The sequence below is a fragment of the Panicum virgatum genome, chromosome 3N (assembly GCF_016808335.1).
Source record: "Panicum virgatum strain AP13 chromosome 3N, P.virgatum_v5, whole genome shotgun sequence".
In the NCBI taxonomy this organism is placed as follows: Eukaryota; Viridiplantae; Streptophyta; class Magnoliopsida; order Poales; family Poaceae; genus Panicum; species Panicum virgatum.
Window position 1 is genome coordinate 29,024,099 of NC_053147.1, and position 25,151 is coordinate 29,049,249.

A 25,151-nucleotide genomic window follows, 5' to 3' on the forward strand; every position below is an offset into this window, starting at 1 on the left:
AAGTACTAAATGAAATCTATTTGCAAAACTTTTTGCATAGATAGGTTGTAAATCGCGAGACGAATCTAATGATGCTAATTAATCCATGTTTAATCAATAATTAGCGGATGGTTACTGTAGCATCACTGTTGCAAATCATGGATTGAGTAGGCTTATTAGATTCATCTCGCAATTTACAGCCCAACCATACAAAAAAAATTTGTAAATAGACTTCATTTAGTACTTCAAATTAGTAAGATTCCGTTTCACTTTAATGTGTTTACGGTTTTTTTGCGTTTACATGTAAAGATCTAAAAAGGGCAATATATATACCGCCGGCGAGTCGGCATCGAGGCGGTTGGAGAACCGAGTCAAGGTAGGAAACTTGGCGGTCATGGCTTCGATTTCTTGACAGCCAAGGACACGGAATATAAGTACAGCTCACTCGAAGAGTCACGCCGATTTTTCCATAATAAAGAAAGCAAAAGGAAAAAAAAAGAAGAAGCAACCAAGTAACCCGATGCCGATGACGCGTCAGGCGCAGCCATCTAAACCGGTCAACGCCGGATAAGCCTGCCCTCAGCAAATAAGAACGGACGGTATTCTCGATGGCTACACAGTACACACTATGAGCATGCTTCCCACTTGTCCTCCAGACAGGTTGTGATAGACATATATCAATGTCATGCACAAATATGAAATCTCTACGAATCTGAAGATATAGGTAGTTCCTACTGCGAGTAGTAACCAAATAGATTCAAAAGTGGCTATCTACTTTCGAAGTCCATAACCAAAAAGGGGAGGAACTCAAACACCAAGTTCATGGCACAGAGTGCACATTGCTCCAGCTGGAATTTACAACAATGAGTACACCCGTATATACCTCTTGCTGAATATAGCAAGAACCGTAGGCTCTTCAAGCATGGTTCCGTGCATTTTTTATCTCTACATTACACGACACATTTACGAGTTACCTCCTGTTTTCCAGCAGCGGCTCCACAAGGTTCACTTGTTTTGATGGGTTCGATTCACCTTCAGTAGGCTTCTTCAGGATTCCAGCAGGCTGCTGCTGTCCTTGGCGATTCTGCGCTCCCTGAAGGGACAGAAAATTCAATAGGTTTACTAAGTTAGTAACTCCCAAGTTATAAATTTATGGTAATTCTGGACTAGTGATGAGAAGTTCACTAGTAAATAAAAAAGGGAAACATATCCAGCCATCTATTCAAAAAAGGGAAGTACCCTGTCAAAAGGGAAATCTGGTCAATAATATGCCAGTCTACAAGTTATGAGTTAAACAGACTATTATTGACAAGTCCATTTAACATGTGATTTCTTAACTAACCCAGATGTAATTTGCATAATATACAATATTACAAAAACATTAGAAATCACCATCAGCTGATATTTTGTGTAACCAATAAAATATTGTGTAAAAAGAATATGTGGAAAAGACTAATGAACAACAAAACCATCAACAAACAGATGAACATTTTCTGTAATATCCACACAGCATATAAGCTACTCCCCCCGTTCCAAATTATAGGTCGTTTTTGACTTTTATAGATATATAGTTTTTGCTATGCACCTAGATATGCACCTATGTCTAGATATCTAGCAAAAATTATGCATCTAGAAATACCAAAATGACCTATAATTTGGAATGGAGGGAGTATCTTGAAGCTGAACTTAAAAGAACTTCACTCAATCTGAAACTGTTGCTTTTGTTGATAAAATGTCCATTCAACGTGAAGTTTTCCATCAAATCTTCTGCTTAATTTCTTAGTGGATGAATATTTAACAGGTCGAACCAACTTGAACAACTTAATTTATACAGTGTTCTAAAAAACGTTTTTAAACGTCGTTTAATCTTGATTAAACGCTGAACGGTGGCCAAGCGTTGCGTTTAATCACAGTGTCGTTTAATCACAACACACGTTTAATCATGTTCAATCTACGTTTAATCACAAAAAACTCTAAACCATAGGCAAGCGTTCGCCTAGCGTCTAGCGTTTTTTAGAACCTTGAATTTATAACAGAAATGGATGAAATACAAATATTTGGACATGAACAATTAGCATGCAACACTACAATTCAGCAAAATCAAAGTATATATTAATATTTTATCTACTCTCCCGAAAATTTACATTGTCATTCTTAAATATCACATATAAATAAATTAACATAACAACAACAGTGCTTTGAATTTCTCAATAGCATGATGACAAACTTGTGCTCACACTATGAATGCTAGATACAAACTTTCTCCAGCCAGCATGGGTCGTAGTTTACATAACCATAGCAGAAAAGTGGCACTTACTGCAGCCTTTTGACCCGTTAATCTCCTAACAGATGGAGCCCTTGCAACCGATGATGCAGCAGCAGCAGCAGCCACTCGGATCCTGTAAGGGAGTGAGAATTAGTCACTTTCTACTTAGCATATGTCGAAGAATGGATAAAAAAAGGTAGTGTATGTGCAGTTGAGGCATACCTTTTATGAACATCAACATATTCATCAGTCTCATCCACTATCTCCTCCTGCAAAATTGAAGAACTTGAGCTGTGACACATCATATAAAATGGTATTCCCTCCATTGTTATATGACGTTTAGGACAAGCTACCCAGAGGAATAATACATTTCTACACCTTACCTGCAGGAGTTCTTCAAAGACATCTTCAAGTGTGATGATACCAACAACCTCACCATCCTCGATATCCTCTGATGCCCTAGGCATTGTGTTCGATGCTGTGTTTCCATTAACCTGCCTGTTATGTGGTCTTTCAATATCAACAACCACATTGTCTGCCCTTTCTTCAGCATTAGATAACAAGGGAGCAGTCAACTGTGCTGGCCCAACTGCTTCCCTGTTTGGTTCAGTTTTGTCAGCAGGTGGTTCAGTTTTGGGTTTAGCCTTCACAACAGCAGCCATATGACTACTTCCTTTCTGAAACTCATTGAGTATATCATACAGAGGCATGTCTGACGGAACCCTGGAAAAGTTAATATTAAGTTATTGACCAAATATAAGTCATGGAGAAAGCACGTTAATTTACTGGCATGATACAGCAAAGAAAATATTTCGAAAATGGTATCACATACTGAAACATAAAGATTCTACGCAAGAATAAAATCCAACAGATGAGGGGCATACCTTGGAATCCTTCTAATTGAAACAGCACTAACTGGTGTCTCTGTTTCAGCACGAACAGTCAAAAGACTTTTCACCTAATTAAGTTCAAGCTTATTAGTTAATAATCCAAAATAACTGAATAATAAATTAATAATCAATGGCATCAATGAAACATTGAAACATACCAACAGGAGACCAATAATATTTTTAGGGTTTCCTGAGTATACAGGAACACGGCTGTGACCACGAGCAAGAATTTTTCCAATCGCTTCCCTGCAAACACAAGGACCAACAGACTGTTATAGTTTTAAAAAGTTTCTATTGGCAAAATACGAATAATACAGTGCTCTGGATATATATGTCATGCAGAAATTTCTATTGAACAGGTGAAACTAAAAACCTAGGATATTCTAAGTTTATGTCTGGACTTGATGTCTGTGGTTAGTCCAATATGCCCGTGTTAGTGTCATGGTAAACTTGATGTCTGCGGTTAGTCCAATATGCCTGTGTTAGTGCCGTGGTTTATCTGTTATGTAATGCTGTGTATCCTGGGCCCCGTTTGTGTCAGTGTTCATTGTGTGTTTCCTTTGTCAGTGTTGTGTGGTGTTTCTGTAAACTCTCCATACTGAAATATGTGCAACGCTCTCGATGAAATATAATGGGCTTGCAAGTTGCTAGTATTCGAAAAGTACGAAATAGCATAACCAGGAAAGTGCTAGTAATGTCAAGTGCACATGGAGCAGATGATTTCCACCTGGACAACTGAAGTTCACAGAGCAAATATGGGATGCACAAATTATTGTGATTCACCTAATCATAATATATTGATAGGTAGTTGGCATATATGAGCAGACTGACAGGATTGTGTGTCCTCTGATCATAGCAACCAGTCTCTTCATGCTCATTTGGCTGCACTCATAATTTCTAATGTACCATGTGGGCACGTAAATGGAGTGGAGAATTTCTGACCGCATATTTCCTTTTCTTTCTTTTACTTTCTTGTTGGTGGCTCGTGTTGGATTTCACCTGTACCCTACCCCAACTTGCTTAGGACTAAAAGACTTTGTTATTGCCATTGTTGTTGAGTGAAAGTATGCAGAACAAAATATGTGATCGACCAATGTCCGGGACTATGTGTCTGACTCCGACTCCAAAGAAAAAATGTAGGATAATATACTAGTGATATCCTTCCATGTTTGCTATATGATTGCAACCCTAACCATCACTAAAGACCCTAATTAGTGACGCAGGGAAACAGAAACAAATAACAAAAGAAAATATGAGCATAGCACAAAAAAACATGAATTAAGATCAAGAATAAGGAACATGAGCACGAATTGTGGTATAATAAGTGGTGATGTAGTATTACCAATCCAGCTTGGAATCCACATCTAGTGAGAAAGTTGACTCAATAGGTGTCATAGCTTCTGCAGCAGTCTGCACACAGAAAGCAATAAGATTCCTGTCAAATTCAACTAGAAGCATTTAGGGTTCTGCCATTGTCAGCCAATTAAGTGAACTGTTCCTTTCTAAGCAGTCAACACATATATGAACTGAGGAACCTTGTATCAGATTTAACACAAGAGGAAATTGCACGTTGTTATTTGCACAAGTATTGCAACATAGATCAAACCATTTCCAGTTAGCATCGTAACATGGAACTGGAAACCCTTGACCTTACAAAAAAATAGAGATATAAAGGTCTAATACAGGATATAAATAGGCATCCTAGCTTAATGTTGAAAACTAACAGAATAGAAGACAAAAGAGAATTATAGCTCATACCAAGGAAGCAACCATTTTACAAGATAACAAGTGTAGCAATGTTTGGCTTTATACCAAGTACATTCACATTTGGATATATTATCAGTGTTCCCTTCAGATATAAGCATTACTTCTATACTGTGAAAAATAGGTCTCAAATTATGAATATGATATATACCTTTTCAGTCAGATCCAAGGCTCCACTTATGATTGTAGTCTCATCACGAGTAAGCTCTCCACCCTTGCCAGCCTGTCATGGTAGAGGCTACACTGTCATATACCTGGTTGAGCATGAAAACTACTCAAGAAGCAGAGTGATACGATAATGTTACCTCTTTGCCATGGATTGAAACTAGAGCTTTCAACTGAGCTCGCCTAAAAAGTGCAGACTCATTGTGCCCAAGAGCGCAGTCCAAGAGCTGAGGACAAAAGCATACTTCAGTAGCCATGCAGTAGACCATAAATCAAGTAAACTTTAAAAAAACATGAACAAAGATCATCGAACAAAACAGTATCCAAAGATGCATAATGTGGTAGAATATGCAATCAGGTCATCTTTTACTAAACACTACAACATATTATATTAAAGTCTGCAATAAATCAGAGTACAGCCACTCCGATGTAGTCACTTTGATATTCAATCTCCAGTGAGCTCCCTGCATCATGTCAAAATCTGCATTCAATTGCCTACACTGAATTGCATAAGAAATTAAATGCAAACTTTCCGTGACAGGAACTTAGCATATTCATATTTTCTATATGCAGAGGGGCAACTTATCACAAGTTACTATAGTAAAAGAAGCTTGATATCTGCTGAACGGAAGGAGATATCAAGCTTCTATATCAGCCAGCTCTTAAGATAATACAAAGTGTTAAGATAGAACCGCCAGTTACACCTATACTGAGGACAAGTATGTAGGATACTATAGCTAGCTTCAATCTTCATCACGAGACAGGATAATAAGCTTGAAAAATGGTAGCAAAAGAAAATCTCAAATGCAACTGATCACTATGGGGAGAAAGAATGAGAAGTGAGGACTAGTGTGCACTTTTTGAGGACTATAACATGATGACATGGAGTAAGGTTACAAGTTAAAAGGAAGACTTCACTGATCATTTAAGCATTAAATGTACAAAATATGAAAAGCTTGTAGAGTGCTCACTGTCCTACAAAAAAAAGTATCATGTTTTTATTGGCTCCTATAAAATATCATGTTATTAGAAAGCAAGATCAATAAATCGATACCTAGTTACTTACCAACAGGAACAGATAAGAAATCAAGAAAACATATGGACATAAGGAGAGCTAACTTCTTTTTGCAGGAAACACATGTATGGAACTTATAAATTATCTACACCACTAAGAGAACTATCTATATAAATATAACTAATTAGCACCATACCTATTTACATACTCCCTCCTTCCACGTTTATAAGGCGTACACGCATATCAAGATTCAAACTTTTCTATCTCTGACCAATAATTTGACTTATTTTTTTATTTTTATAATGTAAACTTTATATAGTTGGATTTGTAATCAAATTTGCTTTACCATAAATATAAGTTTATAACCATAAGTGATATAATATATGCGAAGTGAATGGTCAAAGTATTATTTGGAAGACCGTGTCATGTTCTAGTATGCCTTATAAACGTGGAAGGAGGGAGTAGTTTGTAGTAACTATTTTTCTTTGGGAGTATAACAACACTGCTTCCAGTGTGTAGCATCTACTAAGCAAATTAATTATTCTTTTCCTAAGAGTATTAAAAATATTTAGTAGCCAATATTTAGAAACTGGTAAGGATGAAGTTTTGCTGAAATAGAAGAGAAATAACAAATATTAAACTAGCTTTAGCTATGACACGTAATAGGTCATCAAATATCTCGCATGCAAGTTGCTGGGGTTTTCAAGGACAGCGGAGACCAAACATCGCTCTGTAACCAAGTCCATCAGCTATGCTATAAAACTGAACAAAAATATGACTCTGAAGTAAAAACTTTACCATAATGTAATTGATGGGGTTCAAAATATATGCCATGACAGGAGCAAATAGAATTGCAGTACAGTAGGAACATAGAATTGAATCGTGTGATTTTGTTGATTTACCTTCCCAATGGGGTAAGCAATTGGATAGCAGATGACCATGAGGATCCGTACGAGCCATACAAAGTTAGCACCCACTGCTAGACCATATCTGGTACAGATGGCTTGTGGTATAACCTGGTGTCGAAACACTACACAGTCAGTCAGACTATAGAATGAGCAAATAGTGAATTTTGGACATCAGATGAATACCTCTCCAAAGGCAAGAACAAACGTCACTGATAATATTACAGCAACAACAGGATGAAAAATCCTGTCAAGAAATATAGGAAGTGCCTGCGACAGTCACAACAAGGTAAATGGAAGAGTCAATGGTTGAATACATTAGAGAAAATAACGTGTAACATTTGCTCTACCTATCAATGACTTTAAAGTTCAGAAATAAGTTGGATAGTGACATAAAGGAACAAAGGGTACATAACTACATAAGTGTCAACTAAGTGAAAGAACACTCTCCTATAAGAAGCACGATAGTACATTTAGAATGAAGCAATAATAATGATTGGACATATATGCACCAACTGTGATGCAGTTGGACTAACACGGTTAGCACCAACTTCCCCTGCAGTTGGATGATGAAAGAAACTAGTAGCAACATGCATGACCACCGGAAAAAGAATTTTATGTAGTGAATGCAACAAATATTACACAATCTTATCTGAGCTTCGTCATCTCCCAGTTTCCAACATGCAAGATAACCTTAAAATGCATTAATGGAAATGGTGAAAAAAAAATTGAACAGATGGAGGCAACTTCAGAATGTTGTCTGTCTCTCGATAGTGAGTTAAAAGTAAAAGTTTTGATGCCTGCATAATTCATCAGAAGCTTGAACCAGAAAGGTCTGATGTTAGCATACATTCTTTTGGCAAATGTTCAATTATAGAGTGCAAAATGGTGTGATGATTGATAAGACTGTATCCAAATTCTCTACCTCCATGGAAGCAGCATTACACAACAGCAGGGTGACAAGAAGCTGGTGCTGCTTTTGAACAACCGGAAGGATGGCAGCTGCAGGAAACAAAGCAAGTAAATAAACAGCACATGTGAACAACTGAACTATCAATTAAACAGAAGATATAATAATAGTGCTGGATTTCAAACAGGGAAGACCAATAGAAAGTCGGTAACTAAAAGGAAGTGCTAAAAGTGGCAATGTGTAGCCAACTGCCAAAGTGGCTAAGTAGCATTATTGCCACATTTAAACTGAATGTTGCCCCCGGATCCATTAGATGAACTCATGAAGATGAGAGGCCCAGATATGCCACTTAGACTTCAGTGACTTGAGCAATCCAGAGGAGATCAGCAGGGCAAAATAAACAAGATCAAAAGTTACAGAATATATTATGGAAAGCTATAGCAGCATGCTACCCGGATAAACAAACCTGGTATACCCAGGAAGCTCCAGGGCACCTTATGCTTGTCCATTGCATACTACCTCCAATTCCCAGAAGCCTGATGTATCATTTCATAACTAACCAGAAAGAGGTGAATCGATAAAGACAAATCCCATCCACCCTACTTTTTTTATTCCCTGATTTCCTTACTAACTTTTTTGTTTGTTCTGCTTTCCTTTCCAAACATTTTTATAAGTAAAAAATGTCAGTACAAGCGTCTCATCTTATCCTCACTGCCATGAACGCTACTTTCAGAATTCAGAAACCTAACAGCCCCACAATCGGGGCCAGAGAAAATCAGCTCGGCGTTCTAATCTTCAAATTTGCAGAGAAACATGACAATTCGGCACGATGCTGTAATCCCCATTCCCCAACGTCTACCAAAAAGATCAGAAAACCCGCTCCTAAGAAAACAGCAACCAGATCGAGCAGAACGAGGGGGGAACAGGGGTGAAATGGGTAGGGTTTCGGATCGGACCAGCCTGCGCCTTCTCGGCGTCCGTGCCGCTGCGCTGGAGGATCTCCAGCTCGACGAGGCCGAGAGACATGAGCCCCAGGGTGAGCCCGGACATGATCCCGGCGAAGAGCACGAGGAAGCAGGAGGTGCCCGCGTACGCCCACCACTCCAGCGTCCCGAACGCCGTGTCCTCCCCCTGCACGATCAGCGCCATCGCGCCCACCCCCGCCGCCGCGGCCGCGCTCGACGCGGGCCGCGCCGTCGCCGCCACCACCCGCACCGCCGCCGCCAGGCTCACCGCCCGCGCCCTCCCCGCCGCCGCCGCCATCGCCCCCCGCGCCCGCGACGACGAGTCAGAGACAGAGACAGAGACAGAGCCAGAATCAGAGCTCGCCCGCCGCGGCCCCGATGCGTGGGCACCGTATAAAGCAGGGCCAGAAACGGGGGGCGCTCGCTCGCGAGGAAGAGGACAAGATGGCGCGGCGTGGAGGCCGTGTGATGCGGCCGCGGCCGCGGCCAGACTGGGGCGCTGGCGGTCGATCGGACGGCTGGTGGGACGCCACGCGGGGGGAGCGGTGGGCCGCGTGGACCCGTCCCACGGCTCCGCTGTGCAACAGGACGACGGGACACGGCGACACGCCGCACATCATTTGGCGACTTGGCGTTCAGAGAGTTTTGGAGGCCGTCAGGGTCGTCGCGGCGTCGTGCCCCCATATAATCGCATTTGTGCAGGGGAAAAAGAAGGCTTTATGATGGCTTGGGTTGATAGCGATGATGTGATCGCGACACCGCCTTGCTGATTCAGCTGGCCGTCTCCGTAATGGAAAATGTTGACATAAAAAAACATATTCCTAGAAGCAAGACAACGCAGCCAACCGCAGTTTTCAAACTTGGATATCATGGACACTTTTAAAGTTGATTTTGCTATCGGACGCTACTCAAACATCGTATTTGCTAAGACACACTTTTCAAATTGAATATTTGTACAGGACACTGTGTTCATTAAATAATGATTTCCATATTTAGAAGAGAGAATAAACAAGACTAAAATGCCTCTACAGAGTCATTGCCGGTTTGCATACACTAGCCAGTAAATTGCGCAAAGTGCTTAGACTGGTTCGGGCAACTATCATATGTTAAGTGTAGGTGGGTTCTCCTGCTCCTTACGATCAAGTGCTGGGTGCTTACAACAAGACGCTTGCAAGTGGTTGTGCGCGTGAAGGTTGGATGTGTTCTCTGAGAGATCAAACATCTAGAGAGAAGGCCTAGCTCCATTTATATAGTTCCATAGGCTACAATTAAAAAGATGGGGGGGGGGGGTGATTGGGGACGTGGGCTCCCGATCTTCCGTCAGGTTTTGGGTAGGCGGAGCGAGACACACCGATCCGGCTTCAGATCCTAAGACACACCGATCCAGCAATCTTAGCACCACAAACAAATAGAGCTATTGGCTATTGCTTATGTGCTCCTCTCTTCTTGTTTTTTTTTCATTCACTATTTTTATTTTTTTTCTCAACTTTTGTTTTTGCTCTTATACTTTTGATATATTTTTTTCCAGCAAGGAGCACACAAGAACAAACCACAAAAAATATGAGCTCAATTGGATAAAAGATGTGGTCTATGTAAAATTAGGATTGTGCTCTTAAATGCATGCCAAACTTGTCGGCCCCGAAACTCAGTTTTCCTGATCGAATTTCGCAATTCTAATTTTTGCGAACCTAGCTTGGCCAAGATGAAACAGATCTAAAATTTTCTATAGATCTTCGTAGATATAAAGTTTGCACCTTTTCGAGTTCGGACGCAAAAGTTATGACTATTTTATAGAAGGCATTCGAATCAGGATGTTATATGGACAAAAGATGTGGATCTAGTGGATGGTGATGGCAAGGGTTGATGGAAAACAAAGAGAAATCACACAAATTAGAATAAAACACAATCTAAACCAGCGATAAGACCTTGACCTAGGACAAAAACTCAACACTACGAACTCTGAAACTGAAATATGCAAAGGATATGGCGCGGATGGTTTTAGGTAGGAAACAAATATGACGGTGGACTATGGGACGAAGGCGAAAACACTCGAACTAAAGGATAGATGAAAACCTGAGGATATACCTGAACCTCTGATTACCAAATAATGGGGACGCCAACTTCCTCGGACGAATATCAAAAGTATATATCAAAAGTATAAGAGCAAAAAAAAAGGTTGAGAAAAAAAAGAAAAATAGTGAATGAAAAGACAGGAAAAGAGGAGCACATAAGCAACAACCAATAGCTCTATTTGTTTGTAATGTTTTTTGCCTTGTCCTTATTCGTTCCTATCTTTCATACTTGTTTCCCTCTCTTGTTTATCACAAATTGGTGCTAGCAACACGTATAGGCCAGCAACTAGGACAAGTGCTTTGGACATTTATTCAATATTACTATCTGTTACTGACTTGTGTGCCACGTACAAATATTTTGGTTCCTTTATGTGCCTACCAAGCTCCACATATACACTTCAGATCAGTACACCCAGAGGATCTTGCAATCTTGGTACCACTTCCTCACAGGTATCACGAACCAGCCACCGGTTGTACCATCCACTGCTCGCGCTGGTAAGAACCTTGTAAGAGCTTGGTAAGACGTTTGAGAGTGTGTGTGCCTTTTGCATAGCCATATCCTAGTAGATTATAGGAAAATATACATTTGTGTGTTTTCTTGTTTTCCACTAACAATGGTAGGTTACACAATTTATGGAGATGGAAGAAAGATGACGGCTCAAGGCCCTTCAAACATTGCAGCACCAGACCATGTAAAACGAGGTACAATTGATATTTTTATTCATTCTTTTTTATGGTGATTGCAATTATTCTGAATATGCTAAGTGGGAGCTTGAGGTAGAGAAGGAATTGCTTTCAATCAATAATATTTCTGAACATGAACGAATTAGAGCCATCACAAGTGCTTTCACAGAATATGCTTTAACATGGTGGCAGTTTCGTTGTGAAAATTATGAGACACCTAAAACATGGATGATGTTGAAACAACTTTTAAGATATGACTATGTGCCTATATACCACTCTATTTTGTGTGAAGAACTTCAGTTTCTCCAACAAAGTAGCAAATCAGTGAAGTCATATTATTAAAAAAATGCAAACTTTAATGTTACGATGTGAAATAGATGAATGTGTAGAAGCAATTGAGAATAGATTTTTGCATGGGCTTCAACCTGAAATTCAGAATGTTCTTAATGAACAGTATTACACTTCTCTTTCACAATTATTTGAACTTGCTTGTATGGCTGAGAAATAATTATTTCACGCACCTATTTGCAAAAATGAAGAGCAACAAATAGAGGACCAGCGTCTTGTTGTACCGCCATCTATGCCTAACATTTCGCAGGACTTTGGAGATTACAAGCAACATGAGACAAATGAGAGGGAAGATGTACACACAGTTTTTGGTGAAATTTCAGTACCAACACTTCCACTTTCTTCCACTGAGATTGAGATCATAGATAATAACATTTGTGATACACTGCAAGGTGAGGATCTTTTTTCTACTCTACCTTTGTCACAAGCTGAGGTGTATGATGTCTCTTGTGATAAAGAAGAGTTGTGTGACATCATTACATTGGAGCGAAATAGTTGTGTTGAAAATATAATTTTGCTTCCCATTGAATCTAAAAATGATGAGCTCAAATTATAATCTTTCTTAAATACTTTGGGTTATATAGAATTTGATAATCTTTGTACTCTAAGTAGTTTGAAGGAAAAATTTATATGCGCTGAATTGCCATGGTTGCATAGATGTATATATCATTTTATTGGGTGATATAATTGTAAAGGAGAGTATATGGTGCATCGTGTCTATATGTGCTCAAATCTGAAATCCACTTTGGTTGTGCAAGAATTTGGTCAAGTAGAAGGTTGCAATAACAATAATCATATCTTGTCGACATCCCCTATTTTTGTTTTAAAGAAACAGGTTAACTTTCAAGAAGGGGAGCGATATTGGTTACTACCAACAACCTGTTCTCCAATTGAGCTCAAACCGAGGACGGTTTGTTGTCAAGAAGGGGATGATGATGAGGACAAGACACCTTCTTATATGACCATTGATTACAAGGTGAGCTCGCTCCTACCTTTGCATAGTGATTTATGGTATAATTCACTTGGTTCCACATGTACATGTCACTATTTGATTGTAGGCACAAATATAAAGTTGAACTTTCGGTTCGTCGGTAGACTGATAGTGAATCATTGCGAAGGTCATAACTCAGTCATCCGGAGTGCGATTGAGGTCCATGAGCTCTTGATGGAAAGCTTATTTTCTTTCAAATAGATCTGGTCCCACCTCAATATCTCGTCGGCAAGGTCTTCAAATCATCAAGACATTCTGCCGTTGTTTCTACCGGAAGGTACATCGTCGTCATGGGCTTGTTGTTCATCCTTGGGATCCTGGCCCAAGTTGGAGCACCCCCCAAAGGAGATGGAAGACACACCAAGGAGTCCTTTTGACGTCCTCCACCTTGGCCACCACCTTAGGAGACCAGAAAAGGCGTCCAAGTCGAGTTGGAGGCCCAATCCGTGTCAAGTTTGAGTCTGTTTCGGACTCCAGAAACAGCCCACACTAAAACGGATGCCCAGGTCGCATACGAAGTTGGATTTAGGTGCACTTGCTATGGATGGAAATATAATTTCAAGGTACTTCCAATGGAACTGGTCTCAGGCCCAAATTCATCCGGAGTCGACAGTAATTGTTGAAACAAGATGATGTCCAGAATCTGTCTCGGTGTTGCATCACCGTTTTTCGGTCTTTGGGCCATGTATCGAGTTGAGCCCATTAGGGCTGCGACTAGGGGGTGTTGCACGACCTAAACCTTTATTAACAGCTGCCGCCGCCATCGTGAGACTTTGGGTTTTGCTTAGATTCATTCTGTTAAGAACAGTTGTCGCCGTTCATCGGTTTGTGAAACCCCAACTTGTGAGATTAATCATTCATCTGCAAAGTCACTTCAATTGAGCTGCGTTCTTTCGAGTTCTTGCTTGTGTTCTTCATTGCACTTGCAGGGATTAGTCTTCTTGGTGAGGTCAACCGGGTTGTGACACGATTGATAACCAGAGGAGTTGTGGTGCTAAGATTGCTGGATTCGGGTCTTAGGATCTGAAGCTGGATCGGTGTGTCTCGCTCCGCCTACAATGAGAGTTATCCATAACCTAACGGAAGATCGGGAACCCACATCTACATCAGGGGGTCCCGAATTTGACATCTTAGGAGTGAGGTCGGGAGGACTACACGTGTCGGTATTTGGTTGGTTGCACTCCATCGTGTCGTGACAAAAAGCCCCATCCACCAGCTGACCAGCGCCACATAACATCATCTTGGTCATGTCCGCCATCCCCATGGCAGGGCAAGGCGTGGATTGGAGCATGGTACGGCTGCCCCGGGAAGGCGGGGATGTGGTATGGGCGCCCTAGTGGCCCTGGATGGACTTCTTTGTTGTGTTGGTAAGGTTAATGCTCCTCGAGGGGGTTGGGAGATCAGGAGCATAGAGGCCTCCTCTCCCACGTTCCAGGTAGTGCATGGCAGACCCTACTAGTCTAACATGCTCCGTCGTAGCACTGAGTTCATAGGGTGATGGGCTGCGCGTCTTCCCGTCATTTTGATAGGGTGGGCGTAGATGGAGTGAGCACAGGTCCGCGGCGTCATGATGACTCCGCTGACCAGGGGCGCATGCACCGGACTCCTAACCTTGGTCCATAGGCTGAGCCCCTATCTTGTCAAACGTGGCATGTGAGTAGGGTTGAAAACAATCGGAAAAATTTTCAAATTGTTTTCGCTCCTGTATTTCTTTTACCGGGAATGAGAATGGGAGCGGGAAAGACGGACGGGAAAACAAAACTATATTACGGGGTATCGGGAAGGAACATGTCGATCGGAAATATACCAATTACAATCAGGAATAGATAACTAAAATCGAGAATAGCGACACATGTAACCACTCGAAACATTTAACTCGACATAATAGTTACAACCACTCATCATTCATATGCAAACAATACACAAAATACATGGTAAAAAAAGGTAACGAGATAATTTGATAAACAAACATCCATGCAACATTCAATCTCCAATAGGCAATGGCCCAGCCACAAGCCAGGGAGCCACATCCACATGACACATGCAACATACCTCAAGAGTTAAGTCTGCAACAGGCCAACAGATCAGAGATCATAATTCAGTGGTCCAATTTTTTTTAGAAAAATAATATGCCACGTTGGGCAGAAGTAGCTAGTAGCTAATAGATAATAGATCACAACTTCGCTAGTAGTCATAGAAATACAAATCATCAGCAAGTGGCCCATCAACTTCTCCATCACTGTCTACGATATTGTCGTCCTACAACAAGTAGAGTCAATAAGTCAAATAGGCAGCCACCACATGAAGCAAAATATAGATATTCTTAGCATCATTTGTATACAACAGCTTCAAGAATTAACATGAAGCAAAATACCAAATTTCTAAAGGAACTTCTAAAGCAAACTTCAAAAATTTCTAAAGCAAAATATAGATATTCTTATCATAATGTTTGCAAATTCAGATTTGAAGCAAGAGTCTCAATAACTTCAAGATCACCAAGAATTGAACTAACCTTCTTATCTAAAAATCAAAGTTAAACCAAGACACATAAATCAGCAAATATTGGTCATAAACTCATATTATAAATTTGTACAGCAAACTGAGGACCTTTTCTAACCTCTTCTTCTTGCAGCAACTGAATCTTTCATGCATATTAACTCTGGTTCTTCCACTATCACTAAAAGCAGGTTCAGAAGCTATAGTTGAGACTTGTACAACCAGCAAATCGCGAGCTATATTTGCAATAACAGAAAACTCATCACTTTGGTTCTTCCACCATGCCAAGATATCAAACTGACCACCGAGCCTCAGAGGAGGATCTGCCATATACTTCTCCAACTCATTCATATCATCACCATTAGCTCCATTAGACTCGTACAAGAAGCTCTCTCTAGTCCGTTATCCCATCTACTAGACTCCATATTCAGACTATGGCCGTGTTTGTATCCAAGAGCTAGAGCTAATTAGCTCAAGTAAATAACCCTCCAATAAAATAGCTCTTGACTTATTTGGATCCAAGAGCTATTTAGCCTTTAAAGCACCTTTTTTCTAATCATTGGAGTCCTATTACTTCTCTTGCTACGGTGAGCCCCACCTGAAATAGCCCAAATAATCACCCTTTGGGTGTGATAGTTTTTTGAGGTAGGCTATTTGCAAATAGCCAAGAACTAACCCTCATGTTTGGGAATCTTGGGCTATTTTGAGCTAAAAAGGGATGGGTTAGAAATAATCACTAGGATCCAAACAATGTTCTATATCTTTCAAGCTACACTAGACTATATCTTTCAAGCTACACTACACGGATTATATCCACCGGTAAGCATCAGTGCATCACGTTCTACTCATCTAACACATTCCTCTCCTCCGGTAAGCATCACATCACGTTCTACTCATCTACTAACACATTCTTCTCCTCCGGTAAGCATCAGTGCTACGCAATTCACGGATTCAGAGTATACAGATTCACAGGTTTACAAGATCTGCTTATGACTCATCTATTACCTGATGTTGAAGTAGGAGCAAGGGTGGTGGTATGCACCACCAATGGCAATGGCTCTAGGATGAGCCGGCACTGGGATGCCTACGAGGGAATGGTTTACACGCATGTTCGTCTTGAAAATTGGGCCAACGTGCTAGTACGGATGTTGTGAGCGTAGCACACGTCTTGAAACAATTTTGGGAGTAAATCCTTTAAACTTTACCTTTCAGACAAGTCACACATCTATGTGACGTGGCTTGTCAAAAAAAATCGTAGAAAAAGGATGTGATAAGCCTTTGTCTTATCTGTGCCGTATTATGACCATGACGGGCTGTCATCGTTTCTTTCATTTTGGACAAAAGATGTCCATCTAGCCTTTTTTTAGCACCATTTATCTTGTATGATCATGGAATGACGTTCCAAATGGTTTTTTATATCGCGAGTGATGCTCATGCTGATATTTATATATACTTGACTCATTTTCTCGTGCTTGGAGAGCCATATGAATAGGAAAGGCACTTTACAATAAAAAGGTTGATGCAGTTTTCACCTACCCAAGAGACACTTCTCCATAGGATACTGGTTGCGTGACGTGAATGCAGAGTGGACGCAAAAGCGTCGATATGTTATTGACACTATCGGCAATCATTAAGAAAGCATAGATGCTTCAAAAAGAAAAACACGATCGACATCGGACATGATTAGAATAAAGTTTTATGATATGATTAGAAGAGTTCTGAAGCTTATGGATGACTAGGCCCACTTTGACCCTTCACTACTACAGAACACACCTTTGATCCAAGCTATTTGTCCCGGCTGTCTTTGGAGTCGGGATCAAAAAAGGCTTTTGTCCCGAGTCCAACGGCTAGCCGGGCGGGCGGGGGAGACAGGGGCCTTTGGTCCCGGTTGGAGGCACCAACCGGGACAAAAGGACCCACTTTTGTCCAAGTTGGTGGCTCCAACCGGAACAAAAGGCTTTGGACATTTAGTCCCGGGTGGTAACACCAACAGGGACAAAAGGACCTCCTTTTGTCTTGGTTGGTGGCTCCAACCCGGACTAAAGTGGTCTTTTGTTCCGATTGGTGGCTCCAACCGGGACTAAAGGGTCCTTCACATGTTAGTTTAATAGGAATGCATTTATTCTAAAGTCACATGTGGTATGTAGGTGGGGTGGTAAAGAAACTACACACGAGATAAGACATCTCAGGTTCGAGTTCTGGGTTGCACAAAATATTTTTTTTACATTACACATGGCTTTTAGTCCTGGTTATTTCACCCGGACTAAAGGGTCCGAGTCTTTTGTCCCGACTTCATTGTCCCGATTCCAAAACTGAGATGAAAGGGGGATTTGGAACCGAGACAAAAGCATGTTTCTGTAGTAGTGCTTGTGTCTACTACCCAGCCAGAAAGCCTACCAAGCGCGAGCCCTTTTACATTTACGGCCCGGTTCACACCAAGGGCGACATCAGCTAGCTGACCATAGTTAGCAGATCTTCCCTGTGCACTGTCTTTGGGACGGTGCAAAGGCCTGCTTAGTGGGTCTCGCTAATTTACGGTTGACCGTAGGGAGGGGCACCCTACGGTCGATCTCCCGACCATTTTTTTTTATTTTTAGTAATTTTTTTGTCGTTTTCCGATTTTGGAAAAAATTTTGTAAGAGAAATTTTGGAGAGAGAAAAAATTTTGACGAAAAAAGTTAGAAACAAAAATTTGAGAGGCAAAAATTGAGAAATTTTGAAAAGAAAAATTTTACATTCAGAAAAAAAATAGTAAAAAAATTTTGCATCCGAAAACAAAAAATGCTTATAGAAAAAAAATTTGCATCAAAATCAAAAAGGAAAAATTTTTTGGTCGGTAAAAATTTTTTGATATATCAAAAAAGAAAACCTACCTCCCTGCCGACGCCGCCGGCCCGCGGCACCGCCTCCCGTCGGCGGCCCGCCGCGCCGCTCATCCACGCTGCACAACCCAGGGGAGGCGGATCCGAGCGGCGGCGGCGGCGGGCGAGCGCGCGGCGGCCCAGGGGAGGCGGGATCTCGCGGCGGCGCCGGCGGGGGAGCACGCGCGCTTCAGGGAGGGGAAGGAGCCGGCTCAAAGGAGGGAAGGGGCGCGCGGCTTGAGGGAGGAAGGGGAGGCAGCCATGGAGGATCTCGTCGCCCTCCTCCACCGCGAGCTCGCTGGCCAGAGCTCGATTCGGCGCCGCCGAGGAGGGCCCGCCGTGGCCTCCTTTCCATCCGCGCGCGAGCAGGGAGGAGTACGTGTGTGGCACCGCGATGTGGAGAGGAGAGAGGGAGGCCGCCGCCGGCCGGGCTGCTCCGCCGAGCCGAGGAACCGAGGTCGGAGGGAGAGAGGAGAGGAATACGGTGGAGAGCGAGAGAAACGGAGAGAGCGAGACGGAAATATCTAGGAGGCGCTGGTGGGAAAAAAAGAAGGAAGGGGAAGTGAAGGGGGAAGGGGAGGGATCGGGGGCGGCGGACGGGCCGGAGTGACCGTAAATTTGGAAACTTACGGTTACCCGCATATTCATCATCGCGCTGCTTAGTTAGTCTTGCAAGCTTAGCGGAACCTGAAAATCTCACGTGTCTTCTTCTGGGTGTCTGGCAACGGTCGTACTCGTTTGTCTTGATTCCTTATTTTTCTATGGCCTTATCTCGTTATTTGTTAGGGTATCAAGGTGTGTGTCTGGTTGGATGAAATGTAATTAATGCACAGTAAGCAATACCGCGTTCCGGCAGTTTGTTGCCAACAATTTGTAGTATCGGTTGTTAGCAGCGTATCAAATATCAGCCGATACATATTTGTTACCGTCGCTTCTCCTACGTAATCAGAAAAACGATACAGCGCTGCTGAGCGCAAGGCACGCTTTACCTGGATCTCCGACCACGCGCGCAATTCGCCACCGCCTTCGACGATTTTGTTGCTCAGCTCGCCGGTGTCGGAACTGGATTCTTCCCGCCGCTCGCTCGAGGTTTTCCACCGGCGGCGGCGCTAGAGCCGCTGACCTCTGGTTTGGCGACCTCTTCATGCTGCCTCTGCGGCTCTGCCGTGCCACTGCCGACGACGCAGCAGCGACGACATCAGCCGCTGCCTCCGTGCCGCGGCCGGTGGCGACGGATGCTCCAATTTGAGCTCGAGGTGGATGGTTTCTCCTCCAAGCCGAGCTTCCTCGCTGCCGCGACACCGTCGTCATTACCGCCGCCGGGCAGGCCGGCTGGATCTCGGTCTACTTGAACCCAGCATCGTCGCGAGCATGGAAAACCAGGAGCCATAATCTTCCAGCCCGTCTCAGATAATCAACCGTGTTGCTGCTGCTCCCATTTCCAAACTTCCTCCGATGATAGTCGCTTCAGATTTCTATTTCCAGTACAGTTTGCGAACCAAACAAAGTCAGAATTCTGTTTCCGTTACGTTTGTGTTTGCGTTGCAAAAATCTGACCAAACATCAACTAAGTCAAAGTTCAACCTCAGCTTGAGGGGGTTGGTTTGATGGATAATCTAGTAGTATCTTCTTACTCAGTACATTATCGTTTGATTTGATAATGAAATGGACTCATCAATTGCTCCCTCATTTTTGGTACATGAACTCCTGCAAGCACAACTCATCTAAAAATTATGGAACTTGTAGAAATAAGTAAAATATGTATGGAACTTGGTGCAGAGATCAATTTATTCCTAAAAAATTGACAGTCATAGTGTGAAATAATGGTCGTCAACAGTGGGGAGAGTCATCGCACAAGTTAGACAGTACTCACATCCTTAAAACTCCTCTCTCTCTTCTGCCATGTCAGCAAATTTAATTTTAATGACATTTTTATTGAGATTGGCCTTCGCAAATACAAGATTGAATACTGTCTAACTGCAGAGTGTCGAGCAGAGGAAATGGTTTACACGCATGGTGGTCTTCAACATTTTTTTTTTGGTAGAAACGCCCTTGGTAATTTTAAAACTGGACCAACGTGCTAGTAGGGACTAACGGGCTAGTAGTACGGATGTTGTGAGCGTAGCGCACGTCTTAAACAATTTTGGGAGTAAGCCCTTAAACTTTAGCTTTTAGGCAAATCACACATCTACGTGACGTGACGTGGCTTGTCAAAAAAAATCGTAGAAAAGGGATGTGATAAGCCTTTTGTCCCATCTGTGCGTATTATGACCATGACGGGCTGTCATCGTTTCTTTCATTTTGGACAAAAAAAATGATCATCTGGCATTTTTAGTACCATTTATCTTGTATGATCCTGGAATCACATTCAAAATGGTTTTTTATATCGCGAGTAATGCTCATGCTGATATTTGTAATTTACTCATAACCAAGCGAACAAAGTGAATACACTAACGGCAATCATTAAGAAAGCATAGATGCTTCGAAAAAAATAACATGAGTAGTAGATCGACATCATATATGACTAGAAATAAATAGTTTTATGATATGATTAGAAGAGTTGTGAAGCTTATGGATTACTAGGCCCACTTTGACCCTTGTGTCACTATCTGCTACCCAGCCAGAAAGCCTACCAAGGGCAAGCCCGTTTACATTTACAGCCCGGTTCGCACCAAGGACGACATCACAGCTAGCTCGACTCATTAATCTTGCAAGATTTAACTGAACCTGAAAACCTCATTTGTCATCCAGGTGTTTGGCAATGGACGTACTCCTACGTCCCAAATTATTAGTTGTTTTAGTTTTTGTAGATATATAAATTTTACTATACACCTAATATATATATATATTAAAAATTATGTCTAGAAAAAACGAATTTTGGAGAGAGGGAGTACTATTTGATTCTTTGTCTTTCGCCTTGTGGCATTATTTGTTTATAAGAGCACAAGCAGTGTGCTAAAAAAAACCACGTAGTACAATAAATGCTACCTTGTTATCGGATTGTAGCTATTGTGAGAGTGGGTAGTAACTATAGTTGTGTAGCAAGTTTAGGGTGAGGGCAATGTTAGAGGACCACAAGGTCCATAAGGTAGGACCTATAGTAGATGTCAATAGTCTAAAAGCAACCTTTATAGTGTGCAAATTACTAGGTAGGCAATAAGGTGGGTCCGTATGTTTAACAATATCGCTTTCCTTCCGCCTTCACTTTTACCTTCGCGTGTGGGAAACTTCCATTTCCAAAAGTAGTGTATTTTATTATCTTGTGACAGATCCATATGGATATAGACTACTTTAGCAATAAATGCTATAAAGATCAACTCTGCAATGTATGTGGGCGATCCTCATGGGTGCATTTACTGCATAAGGATCACTTTTCTATCATATTGTGGTCTCCCCTTACTAGCACGCAACAAAAAATAAACTATTGGAAAGCTACTACAATTGCTTCTCCTGGCTTCTCTCCTATGGGGGTGTTTAGTTGATTTTGTAAAATTGTGTAAAGATATAAAGAGGGCATTTGAAGTACTAAATGAAGTATATTTGTAAAAAATTTTGCATAGATGGGTTGTAAATCGCGAGACGAATCTAATGATGCTAATTAATCCATGTTTAATCAATAATTAGCGGATGGTTACTGTAGCATCACTGTTGCAAATCATGGATTAAGTAGGCTCATTAGAATCGTCTCGCGATTTACAGCCCATCCATGCAAAAAGTTTTGTAAATAAACTTTATTTAGTACTTCAAATTAGCAAGATTCCGTTTCACTTTAATGCGTTTACGGCTTTTTTGCAAAAATCTGTAAAGATCTAAACAGGGCCTATGTTATCGGGCAACGGATGATGGGAGGCTGAAAAATAATGATTATTGTCTTAAGAAACCCACATTATTTCCTACCCTACAAGTAACAATTGTGGAATTTCAGTTTTTGGATTCCACTCTTGTTTACCGTTTCGACAAGATACATTGCTCATGCCCTAAGATATTAAGGTGTTGTTTTAGATGATAATGTAAGATAATCCGCATAGTAAGCAATACCGTTCCGGCAGTTTGTTGTCAACAATCTGTAGTTGATTAACAGGGTAATCAAATCCCAGCCAATACGTCGTCTCTACTCCATAATCAGAGAAACGATATGGCGCCGCTCAGCTCGAGGCGCGCTTTAAAGCAAAGCTAATGGTTACGCCAACTGCTGGCTGGGAGAAGGCCAGATCACACATAAAGCAGGGAATGGTAATGGCAAACCCCACATATCAATCAATACTCTGCAGACTCTACCAGCTACGTTGATTCTGGAGAGAGGTAGAACTAGGGTTGAAAATGGGACGGGAAAATTCCGTCCCGACCGGCTCCGTTTACCGTTTAAACCGACCGTAAACCGTTTCTGCGAAAAAAATGAGAAAACAAAACGGGAAAACGGGCGGGAACGGGAACAAGAACGGTTGGGGTGTTTTCCCGACTGTTTTCACGGTTCCCGTTTTCAGCCGGAAAAATTCCCGCGGGAATTCTCGTATTTGTCGTAGTCGGCTGTGTTATCTGTGTTGGAAACGTGAATTGTTGTTTGCATGTGTTCCAACGTGAATTGTGAATTCGTGATTCACTTTACCTGTGTTTCTTAGTTATACGAGTCTTGTTTCTATGTTATTTATGCATAGTTGTAATTATTTTATCGATTTAAATGTTTGAAGTGGTTGTATGTATTTTCCCGTTTTGAGTTATCAATTCCCGATCGTAATCGGCATGCTCCCGACCGATTGATTCCGTTTCCGATATCCCGTAATACCGATTTTGTTTTCCCATCCGATTTTCCCGTTCCCGTTTCCGTTCCCGACCAAAAAATACAGTTGTGGGAACGGTTGAGGGTTTTCCGGACGTTTTCATCCCTAGAACAACAACGTGGAGCTTGAAGAGAAGCGCAAACCTTTGAATAATGCACGTCGCCTGCTTCCAGTTCCAGCTGGCATGGAGCGAAACGCCAGCTTCAATCTCTCTTATTTTCTCTCTCTCCCACATCACATGCAGGCTAACGTGTAACTCCATTTGACTAGTCTTGTTGGTTTCATTATACTTGCTCTTACCTGGATCTCAGACCACGCGCGTGTTGTTGATATTTTTTTATTGCTTAACTTATCGATGTCGGAACTGGAATCCTCCCGCCACTCACTAGGGGTTCCACCAGCGGTGGTACGGTGATGACCACGTTGCTCTGGTTCGGCGACCTCTTCATGTTACCCCCGCGCATTGGCGGCAACTGCTGACGCCGCTGCCTGGTCCTGACGCACATGACGGTGCTCCAGCTTTAGCCTGAGACCCTATTTGGTTTTTGCAGCACAAGGTACATGTGCTACTGTAGCAAACTTTGACTAATAATTAAGGGTATTAAATGAAGGCATTTGCAAAACTAACTCCACAACTCCTGTGCTACTTCGCGAGACAAATCTAATGAGGCCTGTAACCATACGATTAGAGAATTGTTACTGTAGTATTACTGTAGCCAATCCTAGATTAGTTACCATCATTAGATTCGTCGCGCAAAGTTGCACTCATCTGTAAAAAGATTTTATAAATAGATTTCATTTAGTATAGTATGTATGCAAAATTGTTTTTGTAGCGCGAGTAGGGCAACAAATACAAATAGGACCTCAGGTGGATGGTCTCTTCTCCAAGCCGCGCTTTCTCGCGGCCAGTACCGCCGCCGGGCAGGCCGGCAGCCGGCTGGAGCTCGGTCTCCTTGAACCCAACATCGTCGCGAGCATGGAAAACCAGAGCGAGAATCTTCCAGCCCGTCTCAGATAATCAACCGTGTTGCTGCTGCTCCATCTCCAAACTTCCTCCGATGATAGTCAGAATTCTGTTTCCGTTGCGTTTGCGTTTGCATTGCAAAATCTGAACCAAACATCACCCAAGTCAAACTTCGACCTCAGCTTGAGGTGGTTGGTTTGAGGAATATGGAATGGGATAATCTAGGTGTATCTTCTTACTCAGTACATTATCGTTTGATTTGATAATGGAATGGACTGATCAATTGCTCCCTCATCCGGTCGTGCCTCATAGTCATATGCCATCACGTGACGGATGGAGTCATCGTAGCGAAATTCCTTATTTAAACCAAATGCTCCACATTTCGCTAACACAGCTCATAATCCCAATTTAGATCCCGTTTGGTAGAGCTTCTCCGCCATCTCCTTTGATATAGTTTACTATGATGCCCTTGCCAAACAGGTGAAAAGAAAATGGCTCCACATAAGAAGCATCTGCGAATTGAAGCTCTAAAACGGTTTAAAATGGAGGGAGCAAAAAAAAAAATTAATTGGAACCATACCAATGCAACTTAAAATGGCTCCACGGGTTTTTCCTCACTCCCCAAGTATTAGTTGTTCATAAAATTACCTAATTTTCCCGATGAGCCATTTTACCAAATATTTGAGAAATGGCTTCAGCTCCACCGAAATCTACTTCACCATTAAAGCTGAAGTAGAAGTTAAGATGGTGGAGCACTGCCAAACAAGCTCTTCGTATAAATTCAGACCCGAAAAAATCATCAGGTGATGAAAGATACGCCTTATCCTCATGGAGACTAGATGGCCGTACACGTATTATCGTGCCGGCGCACGGAAGTTTGCCAATAATATGGAAAGCTCCAAAATCCGACCGTGTTCAGGCCATGCGTTCATTATATTCTTTCTCGCGGAAAAACTCAAGAGCTTCCGGTTTCGGACCTGATCACGAAAGGCCAGGAGACCCGTCGACGTCGAGGACTGGAGGCCACGAGCAACTCTCGCGCACCTTCAAGGCGTTTGTGTATTCCCGGACATGCCCAAACGACGCGAGTAGGCTACA

At 42.0% G+C, this 25,151-nt stretch overlaps 1 protein-coding gene across 1 annotated transcript; it reads right to left on the reverse strand.

Annotated features, from left to right (window-relative positions):
- Positions 1–646: 646 nt before the first annotated feature.
- LOC120665578 (DUF21 domain-containing protein At4g14240-like) lies at positions 647–9,231 on the reverse strand. Its single transcript, XM_039945176.1, has 13 exons — positions 8,851–9,231; positions 7,910–7,986; positions 7,171–7,254; positions 6,982–7,095; positions 5,205–5,291; positions 5,051–5,122; positions 4,478–4,545; positions 3,294–3,381; positions 3,130–3,203; positions 2,629–2,968; positions 2,468–2,514; positions 2,297–2,378; positions 647–1,072 (listed from the first exon to the last, which is right to left on the reverse strand). Exons 1-13 carry the CDS (start codon positions 9,155–9,157, stop codon positions 950–952), a joined length of 1,563 nt encoding a protein of 520 aa, XP_039801110.1. The 5' UTR covers positions 9,158–9,231; the 3' UTR covers positions 647–949.
- Positions 9,232–25,151: the final 15,920 nt, after the last annotated feature.